This window comes from Podarcis melisellensis (genome assembly GCF_964234715.1).
Source record: "Podarcis melisellensis genome assembly, chromosome: 3".
NCBI lineage: Eukaryota > Metazoa > Chordata > Lepidosauria > Squamata > Lacertidae > Podarcis > Podarcis melisellensis.
Window position 1 is genome coordinate 61,194,447 of NC_138530.1, and position 27,183 is coordinate 61,221,629.

Genomic DNA, 27,183 nt, shown 5'->3' on the forward strand with positions numbered 1-27,183 from the left:
GTATGGATTTTTCAAAGTGATCATAGAAAAAGCTACTGCTTTAACCTTGTACATGTTGTAGGAGGACGGCATACTCATTTTCATATTTTGCTGGTATTGGGATTAGCACCACAAAACATAAATATTTGTATGCATCAGGAGGTTGCCTACACATACCTGCACGGAAGACCCTCTGCATGCTTCCCTGAGAAACACCTGGCTGGTGTTGGAAAGGGAGCAATAGGTATTTTATCTTTCTGGTGTCGGCAACCCTATTTCAGGCACAACTGTCTCTGAACCTTGAACCCAAATTTATTGACTCAGGAAAATGACTGTAGCACAACTCTCATAGAACCCACAGACAAAGTGAAACAAATTATTTTCTGATTAAAGAATAGTTAGTTGAAAACGACAAAAGTTCAACAAAGCCGAGTTAGATAATGTAATTTACTGTACATCAACATTGTAGAATATTATAATGCAACATCAATTGTAAAATGTATCTCTAACAAAATTAATTGAATGCTATAGGCATCAGGTAGATGCTACATTGTTGTACAATAAATTCTAATTTGAACACCAATGATTTGCATTTCCCCCCTCAGTAGATATAAAGATACAGTTCCAATCACCCAGTCTTTACATGAATGCTTGCAAGATGCTCTACACATATCTAGGAGTTCTCTCTGTTTTTGGTCTGTCCAGCTAATTTATTATTATTTTACTGGTCCAACACAGTTTTTGTGAAAGAAGTCATATGTTAGCTGTATATCTTAATCAACTTGTCCCTGGTCATTGGCCTGCTGGATGGGACTTACAGGAGTTAGAATCATACAACATCTGGAGATTTCTTTCCCCTGATTTAAAACATCAAAGGACATATTTTAAAATAAGGTTGTAACAATGCATTCCATGAAAGTTCTGCCTTGCCCTGAGAAAGGAGAAGCAATTTCTTCCAAATCAGCTGTCTTCCATGAAGAATCTCTTTCTATGATGGAATTATCAATGAAGATGGACTATAGACTTTCACCGTTTCATCCCAAGCACAATCTGCCACCTATGGAGAGCAAACACAGTCCATTTTAGATAGGAGTTACTAGTTGGCACACAGATTTTTAATGGTTGCAGCAGCAATTCTCCTTGCCAACTTGAATGCAGCATCCCTACAATGCTAGCCAACAGACACTGAAATAGATAAAAAATAAATTTTAAAAAGATAATTTCAGATACATCCAAAACAATTGTTTCAACATACAGCCAAGGCAAATGTTCTCTCAATGCAATGATTTTTACTTGCACAATAGAATATTCTTCCTCTACACCCCAAAATCTGTTCTTGGCTTCTCCCAACCCTCTGGAGCTAGAATAGGGATAGTGTGAGGTTCATGCAAGGGGAGAAATTTGTGTTTCATTGCACTAACCCTTCTGAGCACAATTATTTAGTTGAATACCATCATATGCTTTTTTTTTTTTTAAAAAAGTCACCTTTAGTTATCTACCCATCATTTCAACATGATAGCTGACCCTTGCTCCTCAAAGCAATGTAAAATGTGCATTAAAATGTACAATGTAAAATGGCATTAAAACACTTTAAAACACAGAAATATTTTTATTTACTTCATCAGATTTATACACTGCTTGCTTGTTAAAACAACAACAACCCTCAAAATAGTTTACAATCTATAATGTACAGCAGACATCAGTTTGAACCACAAAAGCTGTAGCCATAAATTATGTTGCTATATGTCCCAATTATGAAAGAAAGAATTGATTATTTAGGGAGCATAGTTTTGATGAAAAAGATTATCTGTATATGAAACGAATGTATTGTGTAATTAACAACCCACCCTCCCCATCATTCATGATTTTTCTTCTCCATTTAAAATGACAGCTTTGTCAATCACTGACAACTCCCCCCCTCCCCCGGTTTCATAAGCATCATATTCAGATACGAGAAAGCAAATAAGTCTCTTCTGGCATGTTCAATTGCCAAGAGGAAACAATACATAAAACGCCATCTGCAAAATCCTTGGGGAATTCCCACCTGTGATCAACTTAATTAGCATCATGCAGTAGCTCCTGAACGCAAATACAGTGACAATAATTTCATCAAAACATAGGAAGAGCAAACAGGATTTCTGCAAAATTTAGACTTCAGAGAAGCAAATTGTACAATTCAGTCCAGCTCTTGTTTCTGACTGTACAAGGGAAAACCTAAGGGTAGCTAAGCAATGAGAGCAAACAGAACGTCAATAGCAAATCATTCTGATAAATAATTGTGTGCTCTTGGAAGGCTGACAGACAGAAACCAGTCCTCAAGAGGGAGCACAGTTTTATGTCATTAAAAATCTTTATGCTATAAAAGGAGCAACACATGGGATTGAGAAGAGAAAGCTTGTTGCTTGGCGCTGTATCACTTAAGAAGGCACAAAGGGGAAATTACAATTAACGGCTCATGAATGTTTGATCAGTATTTGCATTTTAGGATTTGAAACCCACTGAACTCCTAAAGCTCAGGACTAGCATTCATAAACATATCATCCATTTGCACAAGTTTTGGTGATAGCTCATCCCCATTGTTATGGTTGTAACTTGATGAAGGTAACCCAGTATGAGCACAGATGTGCTGAAGTGCAAACCATGGTATCTCAGGTAGTGTCCACCCTGCACACGAGTGATTTAGGAGCTGGTACCACCCAAGCTAAAGCAACACGTGACACCCAATATGATGCAGAAGAGGCAGAAACCTTTTATACAAGTGGCAGAATCGAAGTGTGCAGGCACACAATGGGCCAAGAGCCAAAGAACGGAAGACACGGCTGAAAGTAGAATGGGTGTGGATTGTTATGAAACCTCCACTTGTATATGAATTAATGTGGACTTATGTTCCTAACCAATGTTTTGCCAATCACAGGGAATCTTTCGTTGCATCATCCTTCCTGGAGGTGATCTTTCATTGGGAATGGATCTTGCTCATGACTAACTTTAGTTGGACTACAGAGAAGACCTTTAAATAATTTTTACCTGAGAGCAAGGAAAGGGTTGCTATAGCTCTTTAGCGCTTCATGAAAGGAGAATTAAATTGATTAAACAGAGCAGTTGGAATGAAGAGGATGATTAGGGAAACGGTTGTGTGAATTAATTACAACAAATTCTGAATTGCAGTATTAAGAGTTTATCCGTAATACCAAGTATTAAAGGTAAGAACTGAATAAGGATTAGAGCTAATTGACTCAGAAAATTAATGGTTCTTCATTTGCTCAGTGATTTATCATAAATTAACTAAGTACAGACTCATTAAGGAAAATTATAATATTATAAACAAACAGAATTGTAGTAAATTATTTTCCCTGTGATTAATTATTCTGGGGATTTTAAAAAATCAATATTGCTAAAATGAGTTAGACTTTTTAGAGACTCTTCCCACTCCTAAGGAATCTTCTGTTGTGCTGTAATCCCACGTAGTTCTACTAATTACTATTCCTTTGAGAAATACAAAAGGGACAGCTGCCTTATGTCGTTTGTTTTGTCTCAGGAGTACTTCTTCGCAATACTTTTTGGAGGTAGATATCAATACCAGAGTACAAAATACTTGTTTCTTATTTCAGTTGTGAATGGCATGCTAAGATTGCCACTGTCTGCAAGCCCTTAGTAGTTGCTTCTACGTATCTTTCAGAAAGAGTGGCAATTTAAATGTACCAGCAACAGAACGTTGCAATGTGTAGCATTCATGGCTCTGTCTGGCCAGATGCCATCTCCTAGGCCCACTGAGTATGCTCAGTATTCACTAGACTACTTTGGGGTTGTTTTACTCCTTTATTTGCTTTTTCTTTGTACTTCTGCAAACCTTGGGGGTTTCCAAAGTCTGCTGCTCTTTGTGGCTGCATTTTGGCTATATAAGTACTACTAGTAATCTGAGTCAAGGATCTGCGGAGAGTATTTCAACTTGGATTGAGGTGGAAGGATTAACACTTACTTCCAAACATCCCCAGTGGAGGGGATGATAAAAGTGGAAGCAAGAAAGGAAAAGAACACATGGATGATAGGTGTGCTGTTATCTCTTGCATTTCCTTCACGTGACAATCATAAGTGCAGCAGCCAGAAAGCTCTACAGTATTGCAGACTGTAGCAGGAAGGACAAATATATATTTTCAGGGCCACCCCTCTCTTTTCTTCTGACCTTCCCCTGAGTTCTGTATAAAACAGGAATAGTTATGCTATACTACTAAATAAGTAACATCCTCCTACTTAAACAAAGAACAACCCCCTTTGGAATTGTGTTTTCCCCCCTTCCCACACCTGGCAATAAATACTGTAGAATCTAACCAGAAATTTGTGCCTGACATTCCCATTTAAAGTGAGGGGCTATTTGCTAGTGCTAGCAAATAGCTAAAGGAACACTGGCTTACTAGCATGGTGCAGTGTTCCTACTCTCATGCCAACCAAACTGCTGGTAGGGAATTTGGAATTATGCAGCCCATAAATCAAGCCTTTCCTTCCCTCCAAAGCCAAAGAATACGAATTCTGAATAAATGTAGGCTGACAAACTCCAAAATTCATTTTACTGAAGTGAAAGGCATCCCATTTTTTTAAATTCTCTCTTTGACACACCATTTCCTACCAACAGTGTAGAATCCAGTTGCCATTCATTAATTAGCACTAGTTTTCACTGACCCGCCAGCTGATTTACTTCTCTGACAGGTCCCCAATTAGCCATTTATCATTACAGTCTTATTTTGCTGCTCAGTCCTTTTCTGGTACCTAAGGTAATCTGTCCAGCCTTTTGAAATTACCTGAATGACACACTGTCTTCTCAGTGCTTAAGGAGAGAGGAAAAATATCCTTCAAGAATAGCTGATATACTTGGGCCAAGAACTGGAGACTGTGGCTCAGGAAACACACTCACAGTGCAATCCAAATCCAAGCTCCAGCAGGATAAGCAAGTTTGGATTAGTCAGACCTTGGTCTGTGCTGGCTGAACCAGGGCTATGCTGTCATAATGGCATAACCTCAACGCAACTCAACTGGGGCAATGATGGTTCAGTTGGAGCTCAGCTGGTGGAACTTAAGATGGCAGAACATACATCAGCATAAGTCACCATTCTGGGGGCATGGTGGAGCAAGGAGAGAAACTATTCCAAACCTCTTCAGCTCAGTCATGTGATTGGGCAATCTGGTGGAACTCACACTAGCAAAAAGGGTGGTATAAGTCAAACTTTGTTTTAAAGGATTGTTTTCCTTCTACCAGGCTCACCCAGCAGTAGTCTTGCAACAAAATAGAGTGTGGAATAGGCATAGCTTGTGCTGGCTTTAATTTAAGACTGTGTACATTTAATTTAAGACTGTGTACTGGCTTCCTAAACTTAGGAGACTGCTCTTCCTAGCTGCAACCCTATTCTCATTTAACTCGGTGTTAAGTCCCTTTCAACTCAATGAAGCTTCATTCTGAGTAGACATGTTTAGGACTGCACTTAATTGTGAACAAATAGACTTGGGCAACAGGGAAAATTAAGATGAACAATTTTTAACGACATAAAACTTAGAATTATTATCCCGAAGAGAAATAAATCTTTGGAAAGAATGTTGTAGGCCAATATCAACATTATTATTATTAGAAGATCTGGCAGGAATCATTCAGAATTTTTGAAAGCTTCAATTACCAGTTCACAAAAATAGCATGATGGCTGTTTTACTGACAAAGGCCCATCTAAGTGTATATATGCTTCCTTGTCTCTCTATCAGCACGTTGCAGCCCAGGCTTGCATATTTTGCATTCATGTCTCCAATTCTAAATATATCAGACTTCATGGTTGCAACTGTCAGTGGTTCAGCAGAATCATTCATGTACGAAAAGGTGCTGTGCAACACACAATAAATTAATGGTGAAGTAAATGAATACTATAGACTGACTGGGGGTACTTGGTACAGGCAACAAAGAAAACTCCTGCACATTTAAATTATGGCATATTTAATACCCACGTAGAAATAACTCTTGCTTCAGTTTAACAGCTCTGTTCAACATCTAGAGCTACTAACACGGCAACAGAAGTGTGCGGGTGGTTTCCTCATAAGATGCAGAAAGAGCAGCAGCTGTGGTAATTGTCTTGCCAGTAAAGAAGGTCTTGCCAGTAAAGTAGGGCTACTTTACTTACCCATTGTAATGGGAATTGGGGTTGCTCGTGCGTAAGTTGCCTCTACTCTTGGCAAAGTTGCCTGGTTAAACCTTTCCCTGGCTGCACAGCCCTTACTCCGCAGCTGTGTCAGTCACTGGCAGAATCCGTCAGTGGGCGCTTCCTGAACTTCTTCCAGCATAAAAGTTCTTTGACGCCAAGTCTCCGCCTAGCCTCCCTGCGCGGAAGTCTTCTGCGCAGGGTGGGTGTGGGCAGCGGAGGACCTGTGCTCTCCCCGCTAGTTTCTGTGGAAGAGTCCTGGAGACATCTCTCCGAAGCCCTCCCCTGCTCCCCTTTCTTCCTGGTGTCACGCTGATTTCCTTCCTCAGTGAATGAGTTCCCTCTCCCCCTGCTGGGCCCTTCTCCGGCATCGCTGGGGAGCCTTCCCTCCACTCCTGGCTCCGATGGCAGTTCCCTGACACCCATCAACTATTTATTTATTTATTTATTTATTTATTTAGATTTATATACCACTTAACATTAACTTTTTAAAAATATAAGTGGTTCCTCACAAAGTGAGCCTCTAGGAAAGCCAGTAGCTGTTTTTGGTCCTGAAAACCTGCACTATTAAAATCAATGTAGGTTTTGCCACTGATTTCTGTAGGGATAAATTTATTACTCTAGGGTGTCCAAACCTGGAATTTAATTTTAATCTCAGAGATGCTCTGAGCAATTTATTTTGCAGAATGTAACACTTGCGTATTTGCATGTGTCTTGTTCTTCAGTGCAAAGATAGAATATATATATATTTTTACTACAGCTGCTTTTGAAATAAATTTAAAAACTGCAATTTAGAAAACCGAATCATGGTTCATGCTTCACAGAACTTTTACAAGAGAATATTCCTTCAAACCGTGAGTCCTGCTTTCAGGCAGACAACAGCTATAGAAAAAAACCTTGCTCAACAGAAAGCATTCATTTAGGTATGGTAGCCAATTATCTCAGTAGCATAAGAGAAGGCCTGATGAAAACTAGGTGCAGAATTAAAGAAAGAGTTCCCAGGACTTACATTTATTTTCCTTATGTTGGGGTTGAATGTTATTCAGGCTTATTACATTAGAAGTCTTAAAATACCATCCTCTCAACCCCTTTATGATAAGCGAAGAAACATTCCCTCATTTCATTGTATCTTCAAAGTAACATATTCAGCCGAGAAAAGATGAATTTGGCCGCTGAAGCAAGAGCAGGGGAGTTCATCCGTTTTATTTAAATGGGTACTATTTATGCTATACAAATGTTAAAGTGATGTCTCCACAAAAAAATTGAGGGGGAAATGCAATTTCTCAAAGGGTGGCAAGGATTCCAGGACAGAGAGGGACACAGGCGAAGACCACCTCAGGGCCTGCTGTAGCTGGACACACACACACACACACACACACACACACACACACACACACACACACTGCCTCAAGCAGGGTCGTCTACCATTAACAGCTCTGTTGGAAGGGTTCCAGGAGAGAGGCAAGAAATGTTACTTCAGGGCCTGCTCCAGGTGAACCGTTGCATTTCTCCCCAGAGCATGATGTACCATAAACTGCCTTGTGGGAAGGATCCTGATGCATTTTAAAAATGTATAACTCAATGTTACTTATAAGCTGCCATGGAAGGATTTATATCCTGACAGGTGAGATATATACAAAATGTGGTTTAATAAAATAAACTGCTTTTACAGTCATACCTTGGATCCCGAACACCTTGAAACTCAAACATTTTGGCTTCCAAACGCCGCTCAAAGGTGAGTGTTCCGGTTTGCGAACGTTCTTTGGTACCCGAATGTCCGACGGGGCTTACATGGCTTCCAATTGTGTGCAGGAAGCTCCTGCAGTCAATCGGAAGCCGCGCCTCAGTTGTCGAACGTTTTCGGAAGTCAAATGGACTTCCGGAATGGATTCTGTTCGACAACCAAGGTACAACTGTCCTTGGTTTGTTACTTTTTTTCTACTAAGAGTCACAGTAACTGCTAGTGATGAATTGCTGCAGTGCAAGAAGGGATAATTGGATTCTCTTATGGACCCTTCCAAAAGGGACTGCTTCTATTTTTATTTTTAATTTTAATTTTAAACCACCATTTCCCCAAAGACCATGGGTTCAAGCTGATTCTGCTTGGGGAGACTGGGATAAGTTTGATGAGTGTGGCTTTTGATTAGGTGCCAGAAAAATAATACAGTGGTACCTCAGGTTACATACGCTTCTGGTTACATACTCTTCAGGTTACAGACTCCGCTAACCCAGAAATAGTGCTTCAGGTTAAGAACTTTGCTTCAGGATGAGAACAGAAATCGTGCTCTGGCGGCGCAGCAGCAGCAGGAGGCCCCATTAGCATCAGGTTAAGAACAGTTGCAGGTTAAGAACGGGCCTTAGGAACGAATTAAGTACTTAACCCGAGGTACCACTGTAATCCCTTCCAACCTTCCCAGCTGTTAGAGAAAATAAATAATTAACTCTACACTATCCATATACTAATATTGGATTTGTTTGGATGCCATTCTCGCCAAGGAAATGCTATGCATATACAAACAGGTCCCACTATTTGCCTGCTTGTTACTTTAAAACTTATCTTTACCCAAACCTTGCTACGTGCACAGTTGATACAGATAACCGAACAGCCAGAGTCTGCCCACTTCCTTACTTGTTTGCGCTTCACTGTCTGTCTGCAGCCATTTTAGGAAGAAACCATGGAAGAGAGATCACAAATCAGAAATGTTCCCATAGGAAATCATGGAAACCATCAGCTCACCTAATGGACGATTTCCTGGGAAAGCACTGTGTTTGGTAACTGGGACTTGTGTGTATTCCATGTGTAAGCATAATGCCTGCAAGTTGCATGACCTGGGGCCGATACACATGTTCACACATTCTGAGGGTCCAGAGGTAGAACGGGTGCACCCAGTGCTTAGGGAAGAAAGCTGTGATTTTGATAACCTACCACTCAGAAAGGAGGAGACACTCTTTTTTCTCTTACCTGACTCGGGTGGTGCAAGCTTAAATCCAGGCCACAAGTAAACTCTGTATGATGCTCCACAGTTTCAAGCAGTGAATCAGGCTTGGAGAAATCCCAGAATCTATAGATGGAAACAATATTGTAATTATGGTAATTGAAAGGCCATTTTAAAAAAAATGTAATGCTGGACTGCTGATGTACTTGAAGCTGCCAAATGCTTTTAAAAAACAAACTCATCCACTTTAGAAATGCAATTAATCCTATTGCACAAGTCTTTTGACTCATCTGCATAAATAAGTACTTCATTAAGGCTACATCTCCTTCAGCCCAGTATGGAGATTTAGATCCAGAGCTGGCATAATGATCTCCCATTGGGATAAACTGCAAAACAGTAAACTGAAGTATCTTTATTAAACAGTAAGTAAAGCTTTATAACATATGAACCTATAAAGTCTGTCTTCTACTGTCAGATAACTGAGACATCTAGACTGGAACTATCTACTTCTACAGACTATGGGGCAATAAGCCTTTCACAGTTTCACACCTCATTTTTCTTTTTTTTAAATGAAGATATCAAGGATGCAACTGGAGACTTTCTACATCAGAAATATTTGATTCATCGTTTAGCTATGTTTTATCAATGGTCTGAAACTTGATGCTCTGCAGAATTCACACAAGAATACCAGGCAAATGTGTTATTTTCAGATGTGCCCTAGGTGCTTACGGCGTCCCTAATATCTTAAACCTGTTTAGACAGGCAGCAGACAGCAGGGCAGAGAATACTATTTACTATGCTAAGTAAGGCTGTTGGGAGGGACTACAAACTGTCACATACTCCACCCTACCTTCCATTTGCTGTTTCCTGACATGGAAACTTCAAGGACTAAACTTGCCTTCCTGTTAACCATGATCTTCAGTGATTGGATGGTTAACTGTATTTCTATACTGCTTTCCATTCAAATGAATCTCAAAGCAATAAATAACAATAACAGAACATAATATCACAACTACAGCAGAAATAATATATTAATGAACCATCAGTAAAATATTTTCAATCTATAAATACTATTAGCAAAAAAATAAGCTAAACATCACAATTACAGCATGTCGCATTATGTGATTAACAAACATTAATAAATTTATAATCTAGAGGATATTAACAAAATAGTAACTAAAAATAAGCTATTATGTTCACATGCACACACACACACACACACACACACACACACACACACACGTGGGACAGCCAGTGTTTAAAGTATATTTATAGGCAACAATAAAATTGAAACAACTAATTTCTTTTCTAATTTTGTTTAACAGTCATGCCTGTATGTGTATAAGGTAAAGTAGATACTACTCAAAAGATCAATAATTCTCAGTTATGTGACAATTCAACTGCTTAAACATTTCTCATTTACATTCTGAAATGTGTACTCAAAATTCAGGCCTCTTTTAGATTACTTAAGATTTTGTTACCTGGTTTGAGCCGTTAGGTAAATTAAATGTAGGCCAAATCATTCCTTAGAGTTAGGGGGCCCTTCCTGAGCCTGGTACTGTACCCTCCAAATGTTTTGGACTACAACTCCTATCAGTTCTGGCTAGCATGGTCAATTGTCAGACATAATGGGAGTTGTAGTTCAACAACATCTGGAGACCACCAGGTTGGGAAAATCTGCTTCAGATGTTGTTGGACCACAGCTCCCATCAGCCAGCATGGCCAATGATCAGGGATCAGCAGTCATCCAGGGCCTTGCGGTTCCCTACCCCGGCTTTATGTACTGAGCTGTTGGTATATCCTTGCGCTTAAAAAATTAAGATGTAGAGTGACAATTCCAATTCCATAAATGAACGATGGTATAAAAATCAGACATCTTTGTGCACACTTTGGTCCTCATTTTAACTATACTGTAGATTTTTTCTGTTCTTGTGGGCAGGACAAGGAATTAGGAAGGGCACTGAAGTCCAGCCTCTTCTAGTTACTGACCTTTGATTCAGCAACCCATCTGTGGCACAGATTCTGAGATCTTACCAGGCATTACTCACATCCTTCCAATTATTTCTTTGCATCCATAAGGGCTTTTGTTTAAAGTGAAACCTCCACCTAGTATCACATTCTGCGTTGTTTACTTACCGCATGCAGTTGCAACACATAGACACACACACAGCCGTCTACATTACCTAATAACTAGTGTGCACTAAATATAATTCTTCGCTATTTTCATTGAGATACAATGTTTGCCCTTACTTTGCCCACTACAGTCAATAGATTTCTACTACAACCAATTTTGTCTCTTCTTCTTTTCTCTCCCAAGGACCTGTTCTCTCTCAACATATATGCATGCTATGCTTACAGAAGAAGAACAATATGCAATTCATAATGTACACAGCTGGTTTTGCCACTAGAGTGGTTACCAAGAAAGGGGGAAAAGACCAAACTATGGAAAATGCAATTCATGGGTGGTTTAGGGACACTGCAAACACTAGAGGCAACTGAATTAGTTTGCTTAATCTATCTTCATTTAATTTCTTTGCAAATCACCTGACCAGAATGGTGGCTACACAATGGATGCACTATGGCAACGGCCCTCTTTCGCTTCTCCTAGTACTAGAGGAACAGGAGAACGAGAGGTTATTTTCCAACATGCTCATTTCCAAAGAGCAAACGCATATGCAGATCAACATCCTTACATTTACCCATGATATCACACATTTATATTATTGGATAACTGGAAAAGATTAATTTAAAATAGAAAAAAACCCCAACACATTTGAGCCTAACCTTTCAAACCTATTTAAACATATTAATAAAGCAGTCAAAAATAAAACTGCCAGTATCAGCAAGCCTTTACACTAATACACACACACATACACATATATATTCTGGCCACCAGTTCTAACAAGATATTGCAAGGGTAGAAAAGCTGCAGAAAAATGTGAACAAAGCAACCTAAGAGCAGGAAATGCTCCAGTGATGAAAGGTACAACACTTGGGGCTCTTTAGTTTAGAAAACGGTGTTTCCATGCACTGCTCTGGTTCACCAGAAGAGGCTTTGTCATGCTGGCTACATAACCTGGAAGCTGTACGCCAGCTCCCTCGGCCAATAAAGCGAGATGAGCGCCGCAACCCCAGAGTCATCCGCGACTGGACTTAACTGTCAGGGGTCCTTTGCCTTTTTAAGGAGATAGAACAACAAAGTGCCATGACAGCTGATAATCAATCTGAGGGGATTTCTTTGGTGCTATGCTCCCAAAACTATACTGTACGGATGGTCCTTACATTTGTACAGACCTACATTTTCTTGAGACAGAGGCACGTTGTGACACTACAGGCAAGCCCTGATTTGTGAGGGGGTCGCGTTCCAGGTCATTGTACATGACAGAGGAGTGTGTGCAAGCCCCACCCCCTTTCCCTGCCACTTCCGGGTTCACGGTAATGCACACGTGCACAATTGCACATGCTTTGAACACACACAACGTGGTCGTTGTCTGTATCTGACTATTCCCATGTGAAGGAAATATACTTCTACAGCAAATTATTCTCCCTCCACAGAAACAAATGTGCATACTATATTTGAAAATATCCCAGCTTGAGAAAGCAGAGTCAAAAGCACTAGACAACTGGGATGGTTAATTAGGTTCCTGAATACTCAAAGAATGCATTCTTGTTCAATATAATCTTCCATGGACTACTATGGAATTACTGTAATATTCATGGTGCTGCAGTATCTACATGTCCCAAATAAGAATCTGTTTGAATGCGTTACCAGCTGCCTATTTACACTTCATAACTTGTATAAAGAACTTTCATCCACTTTTCCAAAGAAAGGTTATTTCAGGTGTTACTGAAAGTTCTGTACTAGCCCCATTTATATAACACTCTCCCCCGTCAAACTTTAATGGAATATCAAAGAACAGGATTTAAGGAAGAAGCATTTCCCCCCTTGATAAGTGCAGTCAGTATGAAGAATGTTCTGGGCTGTACTGTTCTATAGTATATTAGTGGCCATTCACTGTAACTGTTATTTCATTTCCACAGATGACTAGATATTCTATATATACAAAAGTGGAGAGCCAATTCCTCATGAAAACAGTTCAGTAACTCCTACAGTTTCCCAAATCTGAGCTACACATAATCTTTATCTTCGAAGTATAGAAAGAAATGTTGCCAGTCAACTACATATGGAATTCCTAAAACCACTATACAAAGTCAAAATGTTAACTGTGGATGATTCTTGCACAGGTAGTATCATAAAAATAAATATGAGAAATCAATGCTGCCTGCTGCAAATGATTGCTTGTCTTACTAAGAAACAATCACATTCCTTCTACCAATGTGGATCAAAGTGGGTTTGGGGGGAAAATGCATCAAAATGCAGTATTTCTTAAGATACTACATACAGGATTGATATTTCCAAACCAGTGGTGGGAGACCACTGAATGCAAAGGATATGGGAGTTTGTACATAGTCGGAAACTATAGCTTTAACTGGAAACTGGTTTTTTTGTGTATTTTTTTTTGTTTTCGGTTCATTCAAAAAAGGAGGAGGATTTGGGTGTAATTAGCACACATAGGAAGCCTAAGATGTGTAAACAATCAGAATAAATAAAATCAGAATAAAATAAATCAGAAAAAAGCTATTAAGCTGGTATTGGGCCAGAAATAAGAATGCATTTATTGATGCATGCCTGTGTCACATACATAAATCAATCAATTGTACTGCCAAATGCTTTTTGTAGTATTCATTGTTCCATCAAAATAAACCAGTACTTCTAGCTTGTGAAATGACCTGTAAGTTCAAGTTGTTTTAATCACTATATTCCAAACCCTGCTTACCTAAAGTTTCAACAGAAGATAATTGAATTACCTCTCCTGGTTTCTTAAAACACATCCAAAATGCTTTAGCAGGGGGTAGAATCTTGACACATTTGCCATGGCCTAGAGTTGTTATTAATATAATTGCCTTTAATGATGAACTCAAGTGGTTGGATGCTTATTGGACTGGAGTAAAACAAAGCCACTGAGAAACAACGGGGATAGGTATTTGCATACCTTGGTGAACCTTCAGGTATATAGAATTACAAAACAATGCCTGCCCACCCCCAACCCAACAAACTAAAATTCCAGAAACCACAAAATGTTGAATACTATATGTGGGGGAATATATTGGCCTACTTCAACACCTGACAGTTTAGCATCCTGGAGGATGACATGGTTAGCTGGAACCCTGAACAGGAGCCCTTAATGTTAGAGGATGAGGATATACTGCAACATTTTGTACTTTATATAGTGCAGACATGTTACTTATATGTGGCCATCAGGATTTCTGGTTGTCTACAGGTAACCTACAAAAAGTCAGATATTTATGCTGAATTTACTCTAGTGAAGGAGCAGGAACCAAGGGATGGATATGACTATGTATCTGAAGGAGAATCTCAACCTCCATCTTTCAGTCTGTACACTGAGGTCCAGTTCCCAGGGCCTTCTGGTAGCTGCCTCACTGAAAGAAGTGAAGTTACAAGGATCAGACAGAGGGCTTTCCTGGAAGCAGAGCCTGTTCTGTGGAATGCCCTCCCATGAGATGTCAAGGAGATAAATAATAATACAAATTTTAGAAGACACCTGAAGGCAGCCTTGTATAGGGACGTTTTTGATGTTTTATTATAGTTTCATATCTGTTGGAAGCCACCCGGAGTGGCTGGAGTAACCCAGTCAGATGGATGGAGTACAAATACTACTACTACTACTACTACTACTACAACAACAACAACAACCTTCGCATGCATTTAGGTGTCATTTCAGAAAGGTTGGAGAATTGTGTGGTTACACCAAACTCAAGCCCCCCTGGAAGAGGTGGACTTTAAAGGAACAGAGGAAGGTGACATTACTTGAGTATTCTGGAAGGGACCTCCAAGCATACATGTTTGCAAAGCTTCCAAGCCTTGCGCATGGAATTTTTATTTATCTATACAGTCAAACCTTGGTTTTTGAACGTCTTGGCTGCCAAATGATTCGGAAGCCGAACGCTGAAAACCCAGAAGTGAATGCTTCCGAGGTGTGTTTCTCAATTTCCCCCACTGAACTTGCTGGCAGCCCTTTGACCCTCGGTTTTTGAACATTTCGGAAATCGAATGGATTTCTGGAATGGAGGTTCTACTGTATATATCTATATTTATGGAATTTTTATACAATTAAATTGGGGAAGACCCAAATATATATATGTTCAGATCATTTATATAAATTCAAATAAAAGTTATTGTGGGCTGAATTTGACCATTTATAAAGGGTCTCTGAATATAGTAGCTTGCCTGTGAATTAGATCTATTTAGAAGTGTTTGAAATCAGCCAGATTTTCTTCTCAAATGTCTATATGAGGGGAAGTGAATCACACATAATATTTTAATGCCACCAATATTTCTTTGGTCACAATTTAGAAAGCCATTTATTACTTTCAAGAGATTACAATAAAACTAGGATTCACCCCTTCAATCCTGATCTTTTAGCCCCTAATAAGACTGAGGAATATATTTTGACGTGAAGAAGTGCTTATGGCAAAATACGGCATTTCATGCAAAGGTCTATGCTTCTCATTTCCAGGTATGTGGCATATAAACTAAATATTGCTTCTTTAACAGCAGGACAAGTTCAGCAATAAAATGTCAAGCGGCAAATCCTCAAGAGTATCTGGGAAGCAAAATACATTAAGATAAACCCAGATTGCAAGCCTACTCTATATGAAAACAGGAACCATAAGATTACCTTTTTCACAACTAAAACAAAGATATTGCTTTATCTTCATGTTCTGTTGATACTACATATTTGACTAGGTCTGTTGTATTCTCCAAGGGCTGTAGCCTGCAGCCAAAAGAAGGCATGTAGGGTTCCTCTCTCAATATTCAACTTTTGTTTAAATAAAGTAAGATTGAAATCCTATATGCATGCACCTGGGAGCAGAGGTGGCTTGCCTGATGGGGCAGGGCAACAATGCTGGCTTGCCAGCATTGGGATCACTGCCACACACCACTTGTAAGTGCGGGGCGGCAGCGGGGAGGTCAGCATAGTGCAAGTGCACCAGTGGGAGAGCCTGAACCCTGCTGATATTCCCATTCCTTTCCCCTCTGCCTCCCAGTAAGCCGCAGTGGCTCCACCTACAAGGTGATCCACTTCTGCCTGCGAGTAAGTCCCACTGAACTCAATGGGGTTTACTTCTGAGTAGGCATGAATAAGACTGCAATGCAAGTCTCTCTCACTTTGATACAGGGGTACCTTGGTTTACGAACTTAATCTGTCCCGGAAGTCCGTTCTTAAACCAAAACCGTTCTTAAACCGAGGTGTGCTTTCCCTAATGAGGCCTCCCTCTGCCAGTGCCCTTCCACCGTTTGGATTCCGTTCTTAGACCGAGGTAGAGTTCTCAAACCGGGACACTACTTCCAGTTTTGCGGGATTCATATACTGAATAGTTCGTAAACAGGGCTGTCCTTAAACCGAGGTACCACTGTATAGGGAAAAACATGAAGACAGTATTTGATAGAAATTATGAGAAAACACTAGGCCTTTATTATTATTATTATTATTATTATTATTATTATTATTATTATTATGAAGAAGAAGAATTGTATTCAATGTACTGTATTTTGCGCCCCATAGGACGCACCTAGTTTTTTTGGGGGGGGAAATAAAGAAAAAAAAATTATTTCCCCACCAGGTGCGGGGCTGGAAGAACCAGGTTTTGGAACAGCGGGAAGGCGCGCTCCGCCTCCCCGCTGTCACCCGAGCTTGTGGGGCTGGCGATGGGGAGAAGTGCGCTGAGCCCGGGACTGCAGGCAGCTCTGCGCAGCCATTGGGAGCCGGGCGGGACTTCGCGCCCCGCTCCCGATGGCCGCGCAGAGCTGCGCTGAGCCCGGGACTGCAGGCAGCTCTGCGCAACCCTCGGAACTGGTCTCCCGAGGGTTGCGCAGAGCTTCCTGAAGCCTGGAGAGCGAGAGGGGTCGGTGCACACTGACCCTTCTTGCTCTCCAGGCTTCAGCGAAAGCCTGCATTCGCCCCATAGGACACACACACACATTTCCCCTTCATTTTTGGAGGGGGAAAAGTGCATCCTATAGGGCGAAAGATACGGTAATCAACATGCTAGATTACCCTTGTTTATGTTGTGGCTGTTCAGCAATGATTCTCCATCCCCTAAAGGCCCCTCCTCACCAGCGTTTCCTAATACAGGTCTGCATTCCCATTGATTTTGTAGCAGACAAAGCAAGCAAAGCTCTGATTATTATTAACTGGCATTGTACTCTAATACAAAATCACAAAAAACATCACTTATGTTTTGTGCAGTATTATGCAAGATACATATTTTAGCTATAAATAAAATTAAGTAATTGATATGAGGCAGACCGCTTGACTCAGCAGACTGGAAGAGTAATGCTGCTGGTTTTACTATGCACTCAGATTATTGGCACACATAACTAGGGGGTGAGAGGGAAGAGAGATTGCTGGCAAAGCTTTACCCCTTTAGCTGCATCCAGTAAAGAAATTTCAGGTATGGGGAATGAACAAAAGGCTAAGCATTTCCAGAGTTAACAGTGTTGGTTCATTACATACATTATAGATGGGACGTCTTCTACATATACTGTACTTTTGTGCTGATCTGTGTGGCTGAACTGAATAAACTGAGGCAGCGATATATACCGTATTCTTCCCTCTATAACACGCAGATTTTTTCTCCTAAAAAGGAAGGGGAAATGTCTGTGCGTGTTATAGAGCGAATGTGTGGTCCCTGGAGCCGAAAAATCAGGCAAAAATCAAATCGTGCTTCACGGAGAAGGGAAACCTGAAAAGAGGAAGCGGCTGCTTTCCTGCATTCTGCCTCAGGGTCTTACTGCCCACCCTTCTCTGTTTCCTTGCTGTGTTTGCTCAAACGGAACAAAGAGCAGGGAAAGCCCCTCCCCTCCAGGCAAGCAGAGGGGAAAGTGCTCCTCTTTGTGCTCCGGAAAGTGCTCCTCTCTGTGCTCCGGTGCTGCTGGGGGAGAGGGAGAGGGAGGGGGGAGGGAGAGAGAGAGGGGGGAGGGAGAGAGAGAGAGAGAGATGGCTGGCTTGGGTGGGGGAAAACTTTTGCCTTTCTTTCCTCCCTCCCGTTAAATCCCTCTCCTGCATTCTTAGCCAGCTGCTTCTCTGCACAACCCTCTCATGTCCCTTCTTTGTTTTTCCTTCGCTCCCCACTTAAAATGTGGTTACAAAGCATAGATCCACATGGATCCTCAGGATCTTTGCATTGGGTCACCCCAAATTCACCATCAGATCACATAGCATGTCCATGGCTACAGCCTGCACCAAAAAAATCACGCACCCACTTTTGCCTGGGGCTGCAATGGTGCAAAAACGTGGTTACAAAGCATGGATCCACAGGAATTCTCAGGATTTTTGCATTGGGTCACCCCAAATTCACCATCAGATCACATGTCTGTGGCCACAGCATGAAGCACAAAAATGATACATCCACTGTTTCATACAGAATGTTTTTCCCTTGTTTTCCTCCTCTAAAAACAATGTGTGTGTTATGGTCAGGTGCGTGTTATAGAGCGAAAAATACGGTAGGTAAACATGAATCAGCTTGAAGTCTTTGCTAATAAGCTACACAGATAAAAGTCAATAATATTGCTCCTGAATTAGAACTGTCTATTGTAGAGGTTCTCAAACTATGGTCTGTGGGCTTCATTCAGGTAGAAGATAGACTGGGGAACAGCTGAGAATATCTGTACTTGGCTCTGACAATGGAGACAGAGGTGTTTTGATTAGGACCAGATATGTCGAACAGGCTAACAACTGGCCTAGGCTGGGATTTATGGATCAATTGGTAGAGCATGAGACTCAATCTCAGGGTTGTGGGTTTAAGCCCCATGTTGAGCAAAAATATCCCTGCATTACAGGAATATGGACTAAATGACCCTCATGGTCTCTTCCAGCTCTACAGTCCTGTGGTTCTATTGTTCATGTGTTCTTTCATAAAGCCATTCTACCCCATTTCCATATTAATCTGCAACCTTAAAAAAAACCCTCACAAAATTCTATTAAAATATACCTTTTATCTAAATGTATGTATTTCCAAATGTATTGCTGACATATATTTTAAAATATGCATTTTAACACACCAGTACATTTTTTTCAGTCAAGAATTCTACTGCAAAAATTGGAAAGGTGAATTATTTTGGGAGGTGCAGATCACAACTAGCCTAGGGACCATGATTTTTATTGTTTTGATGATGGTAATGATGGTAATGGTAATGATAGCACTGAATAACAAGAAGTTTATAAAGAGATCTCCTGAGATCTCCAGCAATGATCATGTGGTCCATGAAAAATGGTTGAGAGCTGCTGCTGAATTTAAATTATAAAAAAGAAACCAGCAAAGAAATTAAAATTAAATCAAAGTACTTTGCAAGAACAATACATTTCCTAGCATTCCCAATCACAGTGAATGTGAGGCACTTCATTGCACAGATGTTAACAAAATCATTTTTCTAGAAGTCATGACCTGAAAAATGTAGTGTATGAGCACTATCAGCAATACAAGCTTTCAATCATAGATGAACCATCATACAATTATAGATCACACCAGGGAAGTTCTCTCTGGTGTAGAAATCTTACAAGTTTTATCACAGCATCATAAATAATGCTATCTTATTTTGGCTCCTAATTAAATATCTATAGTCAATTTTAATTAACTGATTGCAATCAATTATCCTTGCCTCTAGATGTTGGATTAAATTACTAATACAAAAAAAAAATCACATCAAAGACTATACAAAGTTATATGCACACTGAAGTATTTACCTGAAAATGGTACTAAGGCTAAAGAACAAATGTTCTTAAGAATTAGAAGAAACCAGAATATACTGAATATACTGCAAGGTATTGTTAAGATAAGAGATAAAGTACCTGTCCCCAAAGTTTGATTTTAAAGTCCCTTCTCCATTTATGTGCAAGACATGTGTCCCAAATCTATAAACATTTGCCAAAACCATGAAACTTAATTCCACTACAAAATTATCTTGAACAAAAGTGACTTCCTGAGCTAAACGCCATCAGAATGTAAAAGCCACTTTACTCCTGCTCATGGTTACTTCCTATGAAATCCATGCACATCTTGCTTTCCCTGCTATTGTTTTGTACACAGTCTTCACTAGGTAGTATTTCTATAGAAGAAAAGTCCCCTTTAAAGTCAACTCTTTATGTAAATTTTGGGATCGAATCCACAACATTGTCTTGCTGTACAAGCAAGTCCCCAGCCACTGCAAATTCCAGGGTGGTGGTCCAGAAATTACATGGACTTCCTGCTTCCTGTAGCTAAGAGGAGCTGCTCAAAAGTTCCCATTGGGGAGCAGGAAACCAGGATACCCCACACCATGGATGGGTGCTATTGGCTGGGCTAAAGGGTGTACTGATTAAGTGTTCTGTAGTGATGAGGCACTGTTGTAGACTGGACCTAATAAAATACTAATCTGAGGTCCAAAAGTCTTTATTTAGAAAGATATACAGTCTTCTTAATCACCAAACTCTGAATATAGATAATTAAATTATATGCCTGGGTAAGCTTGCAGAAATAAAACTGTGTTCAGCCTGTTTCTACCTAGAACAGTATAGTATGTCTATAGGCAATGAGTTCCAAAACATGAACCACTAAAAGATTTGCAGAATGAACATTACATGGCCCTTGTATAATGATGCATGGGACTACACATATTAATGTTAGAGTGTTTTGAAAAGTAACTATTCTCTATGCAGTTCTGGAACCTAAGTGGTTAGCATACCTCAGGAAATACTTTTTATTTATTCAATTTATATTCCAACCTTCCTTCCAAAGGAGCCAAGGGAGGTACTTCCCTTTCCTCACCAGGGGTTATGCCAAGGCGGGAGTTGGGATCAAGTCAGCAATAATTCACAAGGTGTCAGTAAAGTTCACTCTTTATTCAAAGAAACAAAACAGCTCAGGCCTAGTGATCATAACAACTCTTCCAGGCATGTCTTGCCTCAATGAGACAGTTCTCACTGCTCTCTAAGTTCCCTCCTCCCCCAGCAACCTTTGGCTCCTTTGTTCTGTCTTTCTTTGCTCTGCCTTCTTCATGTCTTCAGCCCTCCTTGGTTGCAGCAGGATGGGGAGATTCCCTGACTTCTTCAGCAGCCTGACTCATCTCTGTCTCCTGTCTCTTCATCCTCCTCCTGTCTCTGATTCTGGATCTATCTCTGCCACAGTCCCTTCCTGCTCTTCTTACCTCTTCAGCTTCCAACACCTCCTCCTCCCAGTCTGCCCCCTCTTCTCCCTATGACCACTCATTGTTGTCCTGCCATCAGTCCCCTGGCTCTGAGCCTTCTTCCCTTGGGGGCTCCCCAGCTGGTGCCTCCCATTCCTCCTCTGCATCCAGCCAAGTCCATGACAGGTTATTCAGTAATTAAACCAGCCAGAGAGCTATTTTCCCATAGTGGCACCAATACTTTGGAATGCCCTCCCTAATGTGACCCACTAAATTACCACTTTAAGCTATAAATCAAAACTTTTATTTATTGCAAAGCCCTTTAGGGCCATGGAATTTATTGATTTTAATTACTTTAATGAAGTCTATCATTTCAAGAGTTTAAAAATTGTATTATTAGAAGAAGATGTATTGGTTTTGTTATTTTATTTTTTGATTTTGTATGTTTACATTTTACTGGAAGCTGCTCAGAGCGCCTTTGGTGCAAAAACAAGGGGGGAAATGTAAATCTTAATAATACATGCAATCATCTACTTCAGAAGAACTATGTACATGAAGGATGTTACAAACGTTGTTTTATCACTGAAGTATCAGTGCCTTATTTTTATCTTTAATCATGGGTCAACTGGAAATGTTGACATGCTCCATCAATACAAATACCTGTAAGATTTTAGGCAACAGCACCTCAAAAGGGTTAGGACTGTGAGCACAGGCTATGCTGCTTTAAGAGCTGTGAAAACTTGCTGCATTATATCTTCCAAGAAAACATATTGGTGGAATGATAGTCTATGGAAAACTTCTATATTAATGCCTTTAAAGGAAGATTGCCTTTTCATAATTTTCCATTTGTGGATTTATGGTTTTTATTTTTTTTATCACCACAGTTTAAATGGCATCTTCCATTATCTTCTAGAGGCACCAGACTTCTTCAGAATCCCTCACCTAGCAATTACGTTATTGCAGATCTTGCCATCTGCCAGATCCTACAAGCTGCTGCAGTTTGGCATTTCCCTTCCATTGCATAACATTCATAGTTAGTTTGTTTTTTAATTGCATGCATTACAGACTCTATCTGGGATGTTCAAAGGGTATTTTTTATTTGCAGAACAATACCAGGTAAAACTGCAAACCGCAATAGCCATTACGATAGAAAGCATCTGCGTACAACTACAGAGAATTAATAACCTTATATTGTCATTGTAATGGCAATGTAATTCTATTTGGAACAGAGGAGAATATGGTACTTTGGGGGAGGGGAGGGGGAAACTAGTAAAATGGAATTGCAGTCAAAGTATGACACTGCACCAAACCTCCTGGTGACAGCACTGTTTCTTTTAAAGAGCTCACCATCTGTTTACGGGGGAAGGTTTTTATGAAATGGAGTGGTTAAACTGCTGGATATCAGATACTCAATACCGGTGACTGTTGCATCCCTGTCCTGCTTGTGGGCTTCCCATAAGCATCTGGTTGGCCACTGTGAGAACAGAATGGTGGAACTACATGCAGGATTCTTCTTCCGTTCTTAGTCATGTCATCTGTTCTCAAATGTGAAATGTGCAGGTACCAATATGCAGGCAAACACCACCAACTAGCTTCAGTCAGTGGTCTAACTCACGTGCAAGGTGAGAAAGAAAGGGCGGCTTACTGCGAATGAGCGGCATAGCTGGTGCACACTGCTCAGCTGGGTCTACTTTGCTGCTCCCTTTCTGGAGCTGGGAAGCGAATCGCAGAGCAGCTGCAAGCCAGTGTTTACGCTTTCTTTATTCTAAGCACGCCACATACGGTAAGCCAGGAACAAACATTTCTTTCAGAACATGGCTTGCCATTATGTGCAAACTGGGAGAGGGGCATTAACAATCCAGTTTTAGACTTACTCCTGATGCCTAGTGTGTCCAACTAGAAGTTCGTTCCTGATGAGCTTGCAGGGAAATGCTGCTTGAATGAGCTGGCAAATGCCGGACTTAGCTGGACATATGCCAGTGACCTGGGAAGGAGAATGTTCCCTCCTGTGCAGTAGTCCCTTCCTAGCTTGGCAAGTCGCACCAGGTAAAGCATTTATGCTGAGGCAAGTATATGTTCCACAGAATGAATTTACAGTTTTCCTATCTACATTAACACACACACACACAATTTTTTTTCTTGGCTATAATGTATGCCAATTTATTATAGAAAGATACTGTCTTCAACTCCCCAAGAGCTTACCTCTCTTTTTGAATTATAGATATTTAAATGGATTTAGAGAACATTTGTTCTTTAGCTTTAGTACCATTTTCGGGTAAATACTCCCATGTGCATATAACTTTGCATGGTATCTGAGTCTTTGGTGTGATTTAGAGAATCAAATGCTGCTCTTTACATATGGATGTCTATGGCAGTCCTAAATGGTATTTTCTGATTGCCAACTTTGGTATGGATTCTGCCTCTGGATCATTAATAACCTGACATGTAGAAATTCAAGTGATGGGGAAAGCCTCATTTGCCCATCATTCCATGAAAATCCTCCCCTACTTTATACATATCAAACTTCTGTTCAAAGCACAAGAGCAGGCATAGTAAAGGCATTGGGGGGGGGGTCACCATGTCTTCATTATTGGTGGAGCTAAAACACATACTTTATTTTATTTTTAAAGTACTATGGGTCGGTTTCTTAGTATCCTTACAGCTAATTCACTACTCATCAAATTGTAAAACACTGATATGCTCAGTTCTGAAACATGTTCTAAACAAGCTACAAAGAAATCCAACAGTATCAACAACACAATGCTGGTATTAGTACCAAAAAGGGGTGGGGGTGGGGAGACAGAAGGTTATCTTCCAAAATGAGAAGAAACAGATCAAGTTATCTCTCACAAACCATTTAATAATAACAAATGGTATGTTGCTATTCGAAGAGTTCTAACCAAGTTATTTCTGGTATGTTCCATGTATGAAAAAAGCCACCGCATTGTCCAGGATACTGGTTAGCTGAAACAGCTATTTCATCAAGAGCATCTGTCATGGCAGATGGCCAATTCCCCCACCCCCACCCCCACCTCGCCAAATCAGTCTTTAAACAGCAAGAAGCCACACATTTTTAGCTAGCACTTGAAAATATAAATTTGCAAGTCTAAACCTATAAACAAGTACTTGTGTTCCCCAATTAGAAAACACTGTCTACAAGTGTAACAAATGCATTTTTCCTCTTAAACCTACTCTTCAAAAAATAACTGATAAGATGGTAAACCTGTGTCTACGTGGTACTGCTTCAGGCTACATGTGTTGGCTCCCCTGCAAAATATATACATTCATATGCTTAGAAAGCCAGAAGATCAGGGAGGAGACTAGTTTGGAACCCTCTGCACTAATGTTATGAAGTCCCAGTCCTACCTTGTAGTTGTAAAGGACAGGCCATTTCCAAACAAAGCATGCACTCTATCGTGCTCTATTTTGGTGTTGTGTGGAAGACAATATGAAGAAGTGAAATAAACTAAAGTGATACAGAGGAGACACATGCCTCCCACTGCATTTGCTGGTGAAAACTGGGCCTGAGAAGCTTCGAGGTAGAAAAAGAGCATTATAAACATTAAGAACAGGGGAAAGAAATACTTCAGTACCAGCTACTACAGTGTTGGTGGCTGGGTTTGTTACCCATGCTGATTTAGCAGCAATTGCTATAGGCACTGGCAAAGTCCCTGCGTGAATTATAAGCGGCAGGTGCACTGATTGAACATGACAGTCAGTCACAAAAGCCTCCACATAGAAGCGCCTTTCATATTACTCATAAGAGCAGGATTCATGTCATACCCTGCAGACTTTCTCTGTACATATGTATAATGACTGCAAACAATATCTGTATCTGTTTTGTCTTTCCATTATTTGAGTATGACATATGCAGTTTACAGATCCAAATATAAAGGCATAAAGATTCCAGGATACAGAGAGGGCAAATTATAAAACCATCTGTCAAACTCAAAAGGTATCAAGCTGATTAAAGTGGATTAAGAAAGAAACTGTAATGCTGCCAGTATATAACTGGATGGCAAGGTAACATCTCCAGTTTCTGTAACAGAAGTATAAAACCTTATCCTGGAACCCAATCTTCTCTCATTGCCATAGTTATAACCAAATTATCTCCCACAACACCTTTTCAAGGCCAAAGACACAGAATATAGCACCTTCCCCTGGAAATTCTGTTTCCCCAGACTAGAAGCAAAAATTAGCACATGATTCATAAAGTGCAAGACATTTTGTGTATATGACAACAACAACAACAATAAAAATAATTTTAAAATTACAGTACCTCACAGTAAAATCATAGGAACAGGAAGCTAATACAGTAGCATGAAATGGTGAAAACTACAAAGAGATAAAGATACATATATTAACAGCACAAATATAGGAGAGAGATATATAAGTTAACTAAGAAGAGAATTTTGTAAAGGGTCATTATAAAGTATATTACTCAGTACAAAGACTGAAGTTACCAGCTTCTATTTTATTATACAGTAGAAGCACCCAACAGCTCTACCATAAATTAAGTTCTCAACTCCATTTAAAATCCCTTACATGACAGTCACCCAAGGTGGCTATTACATTTTCCCTTGGGCTGCAGAATGAGCATGAGTTCTCAATCTATGAATGGTCAAAGTGTTTAAATGCTCATCCCAATTCAGCAGCAGTATCCTTTTCCATTCTGTATCATTTCACAGAACATTTAAGAGAGAGATATACTCTATACTGCTACTCTATACAAGGCCATATTTTCTTCCAATACCCTCTTTTAATTTAATTACTATTATTAAGAAAACTGGATTCAAACTTGAAATCTGGCAACAGCACAAGAGTCTCATAATTTCACCCATAAGGGAGAGTAGATATATTATTATAGTCCTTGGCAGACACAGTGGGGATGAAACAAAGGCTGCGGCAAAGATAGGAGCCAAGAGCCAAACTCTGTCAACCTCATTTCTGGCTCTTACACAATTAAAACTGTAACTCATCATTTTCAAGCACGTCAATGGTGAAAAATAATAATTTTCATTCTCCTCACCACTGCCACCCAGCAAAGTTTATAGTCCTAATATCCTTTCATCTCTCTCTCTTGTTTTAAACAAGTAGCAAGAACTTCCAAAAGATATCTGAAATAAGTTCTATATTTCATCATAGCAACCACTTCAGCATACTATCTGAAAGTATCAACAAAAAAAGTGCACTTTATCCACAAGATGGAAGCAAGGTACTTGCACAGGGACTTCTTTGCACAATCACCCACTGAAGTGGCTGTGGTCCAAAGAGTTACTTAGGAATACCCAAAGGGTAGGCAAGCCCAATGGGAGTGGTGTGGTTTTTCTTCTGAAGAGCAGATTCAGAGGGGACCTTCTGGGCCAAGGTGCCCTGTCTATGGAATGTGCTCCCCAGTGCAGAACTAGGCACAAAAATGGAGCCAGGTTACTGCCAGACTTTAATCATAAAAGTGATTCCAAAACAAATGTTTAACGGGTGTCTGTGCATTCATTAACTCCATTACACAGACTGCCTATGTTAGTGACATATGTACAGCAAACTAGAAATCTAATAATATATATTTTTTAAAAACTTACTTTGAGTCTTCTTATAGCATATGTATGCCCAAAGAGCTTGAATACTGGCTGTCGGATGTTCCTCAAATCCCAGCCTTTCAAACTGCAGTCAACAGCACCTGATACCAGCAAGTTCTGGTAATTTAATAAAATGTAGAATGCGTTAAAGTAACTATATGTGTAGCTTTCAAATGCTAAACTTAAAGAACAGTTGTTAACAGTACAATACTATAATGTCTCCTCAGAAGTAAGCCCTATTGAGTTCATTTTTTTTATATACTGCATAATTCTTA

At 40.0% G+C, this 27,183-nt stretch overlaps 1 protein-coding gene across 2 annotated transcripts in view; it reads right to left on the minus strand.

Moving 5' to 3' along the window:
• Window positions 1–412: 412 nt before the first annotated feature.
• Window positions 413–27,183, minus strand: part of PEX7 (peroxisomal biogenesis factor 7) — a 65,020-nt gene continuing 38,249 nt past the window's right edge. For both annotated transcript variants that reach the window (XM_081907211.1, XM_081907210.1), the window contains exons 7-10: window positions 26,912–27,025; window positions 25,612–25,667; window positions 9,112–9,211; window positions 413–1,036 (exon numbers count right to left, since the gene is read on the minus strand). In XM_081907211.1, coding sequence (XP_081763337.1) covers window positions 968–1,036; window positions 9,112–9,211; window positions 25,612–25,667; window positions 26,912–27,025 — 339 coding nt within the window. In that variant the 3' untranslated portion in view covers window positions 413–967. The remainder of the gene's footprint in view (window positions 1,037–9,111; window positions 9,212–25,611; window positions 25,668–26,911; window positions 27,026–27,183) is intronic.